The sequence below is a fragment of the Pleurodeles waltl genome, chromosome 6 (genome assembly GCF_031143425.1).
Source record: "Pleurodeles waltl isolate 20211129_DDA chromosome 6, aPleWal1.hap1.20221129, whole genome shotgun sequence".
Lineage (NCBI taxonomy): Eukaryota > Metazoa > Chordata > Amphibia > Caudata > Salamandridae > Pleurodeles > Pleurodeles waltl.
The window spans coordinates 1,081,133,175-1,081,145,242 of NC_090445.1; the positions used below are offsets into that span (position 1 = coordinate 1,081,133,175).

General features: G+C 42.1%; 1 protein-coding gene across 17 annotated transcripts in view; it reads right to left on the bottom strand.

The window, feature by feature from the left end:
• The window catches only part of UBR4 (ubiquitin protein ligase E3 component n-recognin 4), a 1,862,787-nt gene that overhangs the window by 936,617 nt on the left and 914,102 nt on the right, over positions 1 to 12,068 (bottom strand). For all 17 annotated transcript variants that reach the window (XM_069240131.1, XM_069240143.1, XM_069240141.1 and 14 more), the window contains exon 44: positions 2,831 to 2,988. In XM_069240131.1, the coding sequence (XP_069096232.1) occupies positions 2,831 to 2,988 (158 nt within the window). The remainder of the gene's footprint in view (positions 1 to 2,830; positions 2,989 to 12,068) is intronic.

Consider the following 12,068-nt stretch of genomic DNA (forward strand, 5'->3'; position numbering starts at 1 on the left):
GTATTTCAGTTGATCACTCATGGTCCTGATTGGCTTACTGGATATCCCTTGTTTTTTTAACTACTCAGGGCAAAGGACAGATCTGATGATGACCCAAGCACGGAAGCTCTGCATCAAATCTTAAGACAGAACTGGAAGGTTATGTTAACCATTCACCACACTTTCCACATTCAGACTCTCATAGCCTGGAGCCTGACTGCTCCTGTCAATCCATTCTAAGTATAGACAGTGAACATGGGTTCTCCAAAGTGGAGGGCGGGTCATAAGGCATCTCGGTGTCAAATACATCTAGAAGAAAAACAACTTGTAAATTTACCATAGAAAAAGGATAATTTGGGTTGCTAATAACTTGGGCACCGTTTCATGAATATTCACAAAAGATCTAAAAAAAGTTCATACACCTCAACTCGTTCCAGTAAAGTTTTAGGGTGATCTATCAAGAGGGGGACGGGAAAAGAGGAAATCACAAAACGCAATTTTCCTTTTCCCCCATGCAACTCCACAGAGATGTCTTAACCGCGCTCCAGCCCAGCGGCTGAATGGAATTACACCAGTCTGGACCGTTTGACTGGTACTAAAAAAATGTAACACTTTTGACTGGCTAAGGTATAATTTACAGAACAACCACAATAACTTGCATGCCACATGAATAAATTACGCTTCAGCCAGTACAGGTCTTGGGAACTTTGTTCCCATGGCCTGAAAAGCTTTTTGATAAAGGGGGAAATGCAATCTTGCTTAATCTGATGCGCAGTCCCGCTTGATTGGCTGACAAAAAAGTAAAAAAAAAAATTTAAAAAAATTGGGATTGCCCTGTTTTATAGCCGTGGGGTGTGCCAAGTCCCAGGGATCAGTTCAACTCATTTATGGGGTAAAAAAGGAGGGAGGGGTCATTTTTAGGCCCAGGGACCCTGTCCCCTGGGGCCGATGTGTATATATGTGAAGAGGAGGGTAGATATGTTTATATATGGAGCCAGGCCCCACGCCCAACCCCATGGTGCGCACAGAGATGGACATCTTACATTAGGTAAAAAAAAAAAAAAACCCTGTAGAAATTCACTGAAAAAAAACACACCGGTTAAAATGGCAGTATATTTAGGAACGGTTATATTTTACTTTACGTTTAAAGAAGCCTTAGAAATTTACTGAAAAAAAAACAAAGGTTATAGAGATCTTACAGTTCTTTCAAAATATCAGTTAAAACATACTGTTTTAAAGTAACAAAACCACTGAAATTTACCAGTGACAGTTCAAGTAACTATAACTTATGCCCTACAGTAATTATAACTGACATCTGTGCCATGCACTAATTATTCCACATTACTCATGGCATTTTCTATGACATGGATAACATCACTGCAAATAACCGTGCATGATGGGGCAAAGTAATAGTTAAGTGAAATAACTATAACTGGATAATTTCAGTTGTTATATAAGAATATATATATATATATATATATATATATATATATATATATATATATATATATATATATATATATATATATATAACAAATGTTACAGGGACGACATAGTTGGTTGACATTTTACTCATATAAAACCATAGAAATTCATCTATTGGTTATACGTATGTGAAGAAACTACAACTTGTTGCCCAAAGTTACTTTACGGCACAAGTTATAGTTCCTTCAGATAAGTATAACTGTAACTGCTGAATTTCTATGGGTAAAACATCAACCTAACTATAATATCCCTGTAACCTTTGTTTTCTTCAGTGAATTTCTATGTGTATTTTTTAAAGACGCACGTTAGTATTTGTGGCAGGTTGCTGCAAGCCTATCGGGGCCTTGCTTTTCCCCAAGATCCGAGGAGGATCCTCAAATCTGCAGTCGGTCAAAAGAAAACAAAAAAAAAAATAAACAGAAAAGGCAATTTTTTGCCAATGAGGGAACACTATGAGCTCTATGTACACTATAAGGTCAGTTTACCTGTAACCTGACCTCATATGTTTATACACAGTTTGTTCATACCTCCCAGGCAATGTGAGAAATAAAATTGCAGCGACAACTTTTCTGTCAGGTTGCAGCCAGCCAATTAGGGCTTTGCTTTTCCGCCAAATTCGCAGAAGATACGAGAAGTATGGTGTCTATATATATATATATATATATATATATATATATATATATATATATATATATATATATATACACACACACACAAATATGGTTTTCATTTATTAACTACAAAACTACTGAATGGATTTACACCAAATCACAAAAAGAGCTAGCTTTCTGCCAAAATTTGGTGTAAATTCATCAAGTGGGGTTCAGCCGGTTTTCCTGTTCAAAATCCCTATGGAAATGAACATGGAGAAAATACGTTTTGGGATACCCCTACTCCCCCTTTTTCTCAGCCCCCGCATGACAGATCACCCCAAAACGTTCCAGACAGCAGCTGACATTTGTGCAGTGCGGTTACGTCACCTTGAAGAGACACCATAACTATGGGGAAAGTTGATTCTGGGTGTAAAGTAATTGATACATGCAATCGGTTTGTCTCCTGTAAAATTTCTGTACTTAAATAAAGTCTGATTTGACCTCTCCACTGTCATAAATGTGCCAATGTGTGCTTACTGGAGTAGTTGCTCTAAATAACGTGTTATCTTTCATTTTTAACTGCTGTGCACAAATACATACATATTTAACATTTACTAAGCAAATAACATCAACACATTGAAGCTTATTCATTTGTTTGAGGAAAATAAAGCTAAAGAAAATGACAAGCGAGGCAACCTTGATAATCTAAAAGGTAGTTATTATATTTACACCTGGTAGAAAGAAACAGTGATGCAAGTTAAGTTGTTTCTCACCTTTTTACGTTTATGGAGAAGAGTTGCAGAACCTCCAGTGAGGACCGGTTTATAGTGGCAGCAAACGATTTTCCCTGAGAATAACTGAAGAACAACATCTGTAGGACATGGGAGTAATATACAGACACCCCTCCTCCAGCAACCTGACCATTGCTGTCCTGCAGAGAGAGAATAATTTATCAAACACATCGAAGACATGCCACTAACTCCAGTATGCTACATGAAAGTACCAAATGACGGATACACAAGAGAAGAGAGAGGGGAGAGACAGGAGTACAGAGCAAGGGGACGTCAATGATGTCTTGTTTAACGATTATTAGCCAGGGAGATAATCAGGGATACAAAAGGAGAAATGTGCGTACAAGAAAGAAAAATAGTACAGCATGTGATGAGTTAGTGTTGAAAGGAATAGGAAGAAAGGAGATGGTGATATCTAGTTAAGACATACGAGCTGGAAAGAGTTGTATGTGACGATCGTCTGGCTACACAGTCCTGCAACTGATGCATGAGTAATTCTGAGTTTGGAACTAGCACAATACACGAGGCCACCATCTGTAACAGGTTCATTATTGTTCTCACTGTCAGAGGACGTGATGTCTGGAAAAGGAGATCAGTCATGGAAACATCCCACTATTGCCGCTGGTGTAGGTGTTCACTCCACATGAATTGTATGTCTCCTAAGAAACGTTTGGGCAGCTGTAAACACAGGTGGGATATATTAGCATTGGTCCTGAAACTCAGTTTGGGGAGAAAGACAATCATCTGCTGAGCGCATGAAGTAGTGGGCATGACTTGAGCTCTTTTAGCAGTCAGTAATCTAAGTATGATAATGTAGGAGTTTGACTATGCCTTGGGTGCACTGCTACTACAGCTAGACATATGGTAACTGTCCAAAAAATGTATCATGCAGAACAGTAGGACTTTAAATATATAAGGCGTTCCACATACCACTAACCTGAGGTACTAGCAACAAGCCTAATTTATCATTAGGATACAAAAGTATGCATCTTTCAGGTTTAGTGTTGTCATAAAATCTACTTTTAGAAGTCCACTGACATCTTGAAAGGTGACCAGCTGGAAATAATCCAATCTGAAGCAGCAGCTCAATGAGCCCAAACCATTTTTTTTTTTTTGGAATAAGGAAGCATAGTAAGTGTTCCCCTTGTAATGGTGGAGTGAAAGGCCCTCCTTAAACAGCCCTTTGTTTTTGAAGTTCTATTAGAAGGTTTATATGTTCCCTGTTTATCTTGTGGTGGCACAGTGGAAGACTGGAGGTACAGTGTGAAATTACACACAGCGGCAGTGGATGATGATGGAAAACACCTGCCAATATGAGCTTTTGACCTCCCAGTTCGGAAGGTATGACCTCAGCCCTTCCCTGGCTCGTGTCAATGGGCTAAAAAGCTTGTCGCTGCTTGGTAGCAGAGGTACATCTGCTCTGGCCTCTACCACTTCCACACAAGGTGCCTCTGCTAGATCACCCTTGGGAACCTGTTCTTCATCAAAAAGCTACTGTTATTGATTTGACACCTATTTTTGGTACTGGACTTCTTTGTACTCTGGGAAATTCTGACACTGATCTCCAGTGCTGACAAATACCCACAGCCTTACCTGTGCTTGCATTGTTCTTGATCTTTTAACATGTCTCCCTGTCAAATTGTAAGAATATGAGAGACTGTTGTACCTTGGGAGACAAACCAAAAACGTGCAACCTGGATGAAGCCTAGCAAGATCCCTGTATTTGTCTTATTGTGGTGAGTGACGTGTCTATGGCACATCTAATGTTTTTATTAGAGATTACTTCAATATCTTTCGTGCTTTATTTTAAATAAGTGTCTGGAAGGTGGTTGCATCAGACTTTCAATCTCCTCCCTTTAATTTCTACCACACATTGGGAGGACGACAATGGACTTAGCAACGAATCACTGTATACTTGTTCCAAAAGCACACGTTTGCCTGGCATATCGATGTTCTTGAGTTCCTTCCTTTATAAGGGGGTAGAGTGTCATCTGTAATTTGGATGAACTTTTTTTTTAAGGCTGTGTGTAGTATAAGAGAACCTGGTGGTACATGTCCACAATTAAATATGGGATTCTGTAGCACTGCTTAATTTTATCTTCAACCTTGGTGTTACTTCTCTTACCTATAAGTTTTTTTTTTTTTTTTTTACAATTCTCAGTGGGACATTTTAACATTGAGAAACTGTTTTCTTCATTTTTGTAAACATCTCTGAGAATGTCTCGCTCCTCTTCCTAGACATATAAGTGGACCTTATGAACCGCAGCCTTAGCAATGACTGCTCGATAGGCAGAAGCATCATCAGGTGGGTAGACCTTTACATGATGACTCCAAAGATGAGTAGTCATGGGCACCCACTCAGTATCCTGCCATGTATCATCATGCTGAGGTCTGAATTATCATTCCTCAAACGCTGAGTGATTTGATTGTACAGAGTGTGGTGGAGGTGCATTATCAGCCATGGTTTTTTGGGATGGGAATGCCCTGATGCGCAGGGGAATGGGAATGGCTTTCTCATATGCGAGGCTACACTTTTTGGTGAGTGGCTGAGAAGTTTACGGTCATGAGGTAAGAATGCGCTATGTCCAACTCAACATAAACAGTTCGCTGTCCTGTATCTGGCTTGCCTTTGCCTCACCCTCCCATCAACATGGTTGAGGCTCACTTAACGTTCTACTGCTTTTTTGTGTTAAAACCAATTTCAGTGTCAATGATATCTTAGTGTAATCTCTGCTCCTAGGTGCTGAATCAACGCTTCGAGCTGCTTTCACTGCATTTCTGTACTGAATGATCTCAAGACAATAAGCAGTATGGACTGGCAAGACTCTTCCGAGTTGGTTTACCAGATAAGGCATGGACTCTTGAGGAATTCCTTATCTTGGACTTTAAAGTCTTTTCGAGTTTGCTCTCCACAGAAACTATGCAGTGCATTGGCAAATTTTATTTTGCAGCAGGCAAAGCTGTAATCGCTCCTCAGCATTGGACCCGAAAAGGCTCAGTGTAGTTTTTGTTCTAGAAGTAGGTTTCAATGAGCTGCTAGAGACATGGCATCTCATAGAGAGAAATGGGACTTTGCTTCCACTGGGCTTCCAGAATACTGGATGGATCTGCTAGTCTTTGTCCGAGTTCAAGCACTCTATATCTTCTGCTACTGCTCTGGAAGACAAATCTTCGCACTGCATTTATGAAAAGAGCACTCACCTTTTATAGTGTCAATGCTGATTGTGGTTTAGCAGGGGAAAATGTTAGATGTTGAACATAAGGATTTGCGTTGTGGTCACTGAAGAGAGTGAGATTACCAACCCGATGTTGGTTCAACCACAGAAGCTTTGTGGCAAGAGGGGCAAACATTAAAAGGAGTGTTCTTTATAGACTCTGCCCAAATTAGTCATCCACATATGATCAGCCCAGAGACTCTTCTGATGACTGGCACCCAAGCCAGTAAACCTTTGTCTGTGCTACTTGTGTCATGTTAAAGGGCTGTTGCTAAAAATCAGAGGTGGAGTGTGTTTTGGCGCTTTGTGTGATTAAGAGGCGTTAACATGAGTCATCTCAAGACTCCTCCTTTGAAGAAAAATTATGTATAATATTTGGAGTCAAACATTAGATGGAAGGGGTGTGCAGCGTCTGATCTACAGCTACATGTTGCTATAATTGTGTTGCCTGGCAAACTGACATCTTTTTCTGTTTTTCTACCCAAACCAACATGAGTCCTCTTAGGTTATCACCAAATTTCTCCTAACATTCTCAATGTCAAGTTAGCAGTCTAGGACAAACATTGCTTCCCATGGTGTAGGGGTGTATACCTTACAGGAATTCTTGTAATCACTTTCTGACCCCCACAACCTTGGTATGTGATGTGTGGTGCTAGAGCACAATTATTCTCGGATCTGTGTGCATACATCTCCACCAAGGTCATTAGGGAGTGACGCCAAGATGCTCCCAACTCAGCCCAGTAATGAGATCATCCAGTTATCTTCCTTCAAGATGTTTTCCTGATCCAGGCTGGTGCCTGGGACATTATTGTGAGGAAACAGCAGGAAAGTATCCATAAAAAGAGTAATCTTGGAACCAAGGTCCGGTCCCTGTCAATAACAGAATATGTTGTGGGTGGCAGGATATGTGAAAGAAGTGTCCAGTGTGACCCATGGTGATTTGTTTGCCAGGAGGTAGTTGCCACTGCCAAGCCTGGGAGAGACTTGTGCATCCTGGCAGCATCTGCAGTATAAAAAATTCACGCTTCAAATAGTTTTCAACAGTAGACGTTTCATCAAAGAAATTTCATGATGCTCCCCTTCCCACATAAAAGTGCACAGAAATTATTTTACTTACACAAAGAAAATGGTGAGAAAATGAAAAGGTAGCACAGCCCCATTATACAGTTATACAGGTGCAATCCTCTTTATAGTATCTAAAGAACCCCAAAAGGCCAGTCTGAGGACAGGTCTACAAATTCTTTTTCACTCTGTCATCTAGAATCTTCTTCTAACTCAGATTGGAGCAGGAGTGAAAATGTCCAGCAAAAAGCATACATATGAAGTTCATGTGGAAGATTTGCAATAGAGTGCTAGCGGTTGCTGATATGCATAAGAGTTGCCAGAGTATGCTGTCATTTTATACAAACAAAATTTGAATGTAATGCCTTAGTTTGACTGACCCATAGCCTCTGTAGGAGCAGCTCATGGACGGGAAGAGAGAGCATGGGCATTCTTGCTGGGTCACCAATTGGAGTTTGAATTTGGAACAAAAAATACCACTGATACAGACTAAAGATTTGGAACTTACTTGGAGAATTTCAATATAATTTATAAATTTACTTGGTAGACCATGCCACACAAGTGCCCTTTAGAGGACGTGCTAGTCTACTCGGTCAAACAGCTTCTCAGTTTTGACAAGGACACTGGAATGATACTTTTTTTTATTCAGTTCTGCCAAGGTTATGATGTGGGATTGGGGTCTCATACTGGAAGTAGAAGATCTGCTCTTGACGAACCTCAGCTGGTCAAGCAAGACTAGTGAGGGTAAACAAATGGTCTAGTAGGGTCACAAGGATCTTTGATAGGATTGTTGGGGCAAAACTTTAGTCAGTTAAGGTTGTTTATGGACAAGGGGGATTGTTATGTTATGTATGTAACTTCAGGTTGTTTATGAAATGGCTCAACAGGGAAAGTGTTTTTGATGCCAGTTTGACATGAAGAGATTGACAGGATTCATGAGGACCCTTCATCTTTTCTGAGGGCACGTAGAATAAGTTACTAACCTGTAGCAACACCTTATCAAGTAGAGGCAACCAGCTGCAGATTCCTTACTTTAGAATATTTCCTAGGTGTCAGACTGGACCTGGAAAGTTTTGAGCAGTACTTCTTCGCACCAGCAGGTGCAGTCGATCGGCTCCATGTCAGTAGCACTGGATGTGACAAGCTGGGCCTCAATATGCTCTACCCCAGTACAAGGACATCACTTTCTTGCTGTGACATTTTAGCACTAGAAGCACTGAGCCAAAAAAGAATGCTTATGGATAACCTTCCAGGCAATAAGGACCCACAGGAGCCACACTAGGTGGAAAAATCTGTTTACAAAAGCAGGGAGGATGGGAGGGTTGGAAAGGAATCTGCAGCAGGATAGTCTGTATTATATAAGGCATTCCCGAAGATAAGTAATTTGATTATCCAATGTAGATTCTAGCCACAGATTCCTTACTTTAGACACCAGAAATGACATCACTGAAAAGAGCTCCGGGGAAAGGTCACAGTCTCGTGACCGGATCCAATCCAGGAAAGGATCTAAGGGGCCTGACTAGCATTGTGGGCTGGTCTGCAAGCGGGAATCCAGTAAGGGTACCTGGCGAACCTGTGGAACCTAAGGCGCCCCACAGGGGTCACCCCACCCAAATATGAATTGCATGGCCCCAGAAAACTCTACTGGTTGGGCGTTGCTCTGGGAAAGTCTGGGTGGAGTAGAGTGGACCCAAACTCGGGCTCAACGGCTGACAAGTGGGAGTCGGGCTTAGATCGGTCGCGTAGTTCCTGCCCTTTGTCCTTATACTTGGACTAGCATGATAAAGTCAAAGAGCACTTTGACTTCTTAGATTCTTTTGTTAGATTTCTTGTGTGGCTTACCCAACTACCACTTAGAGAGATGACTAGCGCTGGAAACAGTTCAGGGAACAGCTCTGCCAACGAGACCAGAACCTTCCGTGCAAAGGAGATCTCGAACATCAGAGTCGACTGGTGTCAAGCAACCAAAAGCTTCAGGAAACTCTTCCAAACTACTTTTGGAGTCATGGCATAGTAGTCAGGACAGGCCTTGGAGTTGTTGCCTGGAACCAGGTACCAGAGGCAAACCAGGTGGGGATTTGTCCAGACATCTGTCTGTGACAAGAACCACTGGGTTTAACCCCCACAGATTTTTTAGGGCACATCCCTATGCAAAACTGGGAGCAAAAAGCTCAAAAAAGGTAAACAAAACATTGAAAGAGTAATACAGAAAAACGAGTGAGGTAACACTCTCATGCTGATGGCGCAGAAAGAAATTAACTGATATCAGAATGCAAGGGTGTTGCCTATTTAGGCACCATGCACATCACATCTGCAGCAGATGATGACTTAGAGCCTAAAGACGCCATCAACCATCATGCAGAAGTAGTGCTTGAGGTTTTCTGGATCCAGTCTGACATTTGGGATATATGCTAAGGCAAGGAATCTGCAGCCTGAAGATGCTATCCGATTATCATCTCAAATTTCAACTCCTTGAAATGTTATATCCGTGTTGTGCTAAATAAAGAGAAGCAAAACTCAAAAACTACATTAGACTTTTCCTTTGTGTAAAGGGTTTCAAAATGTTGAGTAACTTAAGTCTATTTAGTTTTGATTTAATCAAACTGGTTCTTGTTTAGTTCGATTTGGTTTTTTTTTCTTCCTGACTTAAAGGAATACAGCAAGCAGCTACTCTTTTTTGCTCCTGTCTGTGTTATATTTGTTCTCGCATGTGCAGTGAGGTCACATTTTTAAAATGGCATTTTAATGAGAACTAAGTTGAAAGTCTACTGTCTTGAATAAAGTGGTCCTCCAATACTTTTTCAGTAGCAGTTTGGATTCTTCCAGCACTTTTATTTTCAGTCCCCAAAGGCTTATACTTTCGTTCATAACTGCTGCCTTCTAGGCGCCCCATAAAACTCTGCCCAAGATTTACAGAGATTCCCGACCAGTTATGTATGTTGATTTGAAAACTTAATGTGTTACGGATTATTGAAGAGTGGAATTAAGGAGCAATCTTGGTGAGCTGTTCCTTTATGCTTAAACCTGAAAAGGCAGCATGAGGGGACTCTGCAACAATGATTCTCTGCATTAGACATGTAATCAAGTAGATTCTTAGTAGGTAAGTGGTATAACATCCCGATAACTAACTGGGCACCGATAATGCTCTTTGTGGTAGACACTATCAAGTCTGCAGCTACCACACCTTTTGAATATTTTCCAGGCGCCAGACTGGATCCTGGAAACATTTCAGCAATGCTTCACCACGCAGGAAGGTGATACTTCACAGTTCAGCACTGACACTGTTCAGCTCCAGAAATGATGTGCACGGCCTATACAGGAGCAAATCCCACATGCCAGTTGCTTTTAAGACTGCTTGCGCCCCCAGATGCAGAGCCCCAAAAAGAGGATTGGTAGACCATGTGCAGATTCCTAGACTTGGGATCTTACTAATGGGTACAGTCCAAACACAGAACAGGGAGGGTTGGTGATGAATCTGCGACTAGACAGAGTCTTGTAGAAAACTGGCTCCTTCTATGATATACCAAAATGTTATATATTGGGTGAAGGGTCCAGGGGTTCCCTTACTAGTGGAAAGGGGTTTTCTCTTTATGGGTTAGTGTGGCTGAGCAGCCTTAGGCTTATCAAAGAGTTGTGTTAGACATCTGCAAAAACACACAGTCAATAAATGAGACGCATGACTCACTAAAGAGATACACACCGATTTACAAAAATAACAATTAGATTTATATAGTTAGGCACCAGAATTAATACAATCAGGTAAGTACGTTTTGCAAGAAAAATGCTTTCAGAAGTCAACAGTGCATTTTTCAGAAGCGGCAATGTTATCCTGTGGAGGAGAACCAAGTACTGCATTCAGGTATAGTACTGCGACTTACAAGCCCAATCTCTTGGACTTAAGTTGAGTACTGGGCAAGGGTCAGGACCACAACAACAGGACACACCGGGCAGCAATTGGGCAGCCTGGTGCAGAGGTGTAGTATGGCATTGGGTGCCCAATGTTAGTCAATGGGGATTGGTCTGGTGGAAAAGAGGCTGCAGGTCTGGACAATGGAGTCCAGTCATGAAGAACCAACAGGTGGGTTCAAGTTTTGAGATGCTCGGGGACAGAGGGACACCTTCAATCCTCTTCTCCATAGGCCAGTGGTGATGGGTGCAGAGGTGTACTGAGGCGTCAGGTTTTCTCCACCGGGAGCACTCACAGTTGAGGGGGCCTGCTGGCAGTCGTGAGTCCAAAATGGGCAAGTCCAAGGTGGGCTCTGTCTTTGGAGAGCGATAGGACTACTTTGGCACTGTTGGCCCACTTCAACTCAGGCAAGACAACACAGGTGCTGTGCTGATTTCTGGTGTCGGATTTTTGCGGTCTGCAGTCCATTCAAGTCTCTTGGGGTGCCTGCAAGATGCAGGAAAGCAGCTGAGCTGCTCCACAGGAGTTTCTGGGTCTTTGTTGAATGTAGGCAGTCCTCCCAGGCTTTTACAGGCAGCTTGCATGAGGAGTCGACTTTAGCACATATCGGCAGAAACCGCAGACAGGCCGGCAGGGCTGGGGCCAGGTCAGGTGCTTCTTTCTCTGTCCTTGCTTTTGTGGCTCTTGACTGTCCTTCATAGGTCAGCAGGAATCTGATTACCTGGTGCCAGCGGCTTTCCTGAAGACTGAAATTAGGAGTGTTTCGGGGAGTGTAAGGTAGTAGCTAATGGGCTACTGAGCTCTATATGACCACTTCCTGTGTGAAGCGGGCAGAACCCTGTCCCAGAGTTCCAAAATCTGCAAGCACCAAGATGGAAGACTCCTAAATACTGTGTGCACATCAGGCAGCACACCATAGAGGTGGGACTGACCTGAGAGGTGGACACAGCTCTCTGAATACTACATTTCCCATCGGGCCAGATGCCAAATTGCATACTAAGAGTGGTTGGCTTCTTTGAAGGCCCCTGCATTGGAA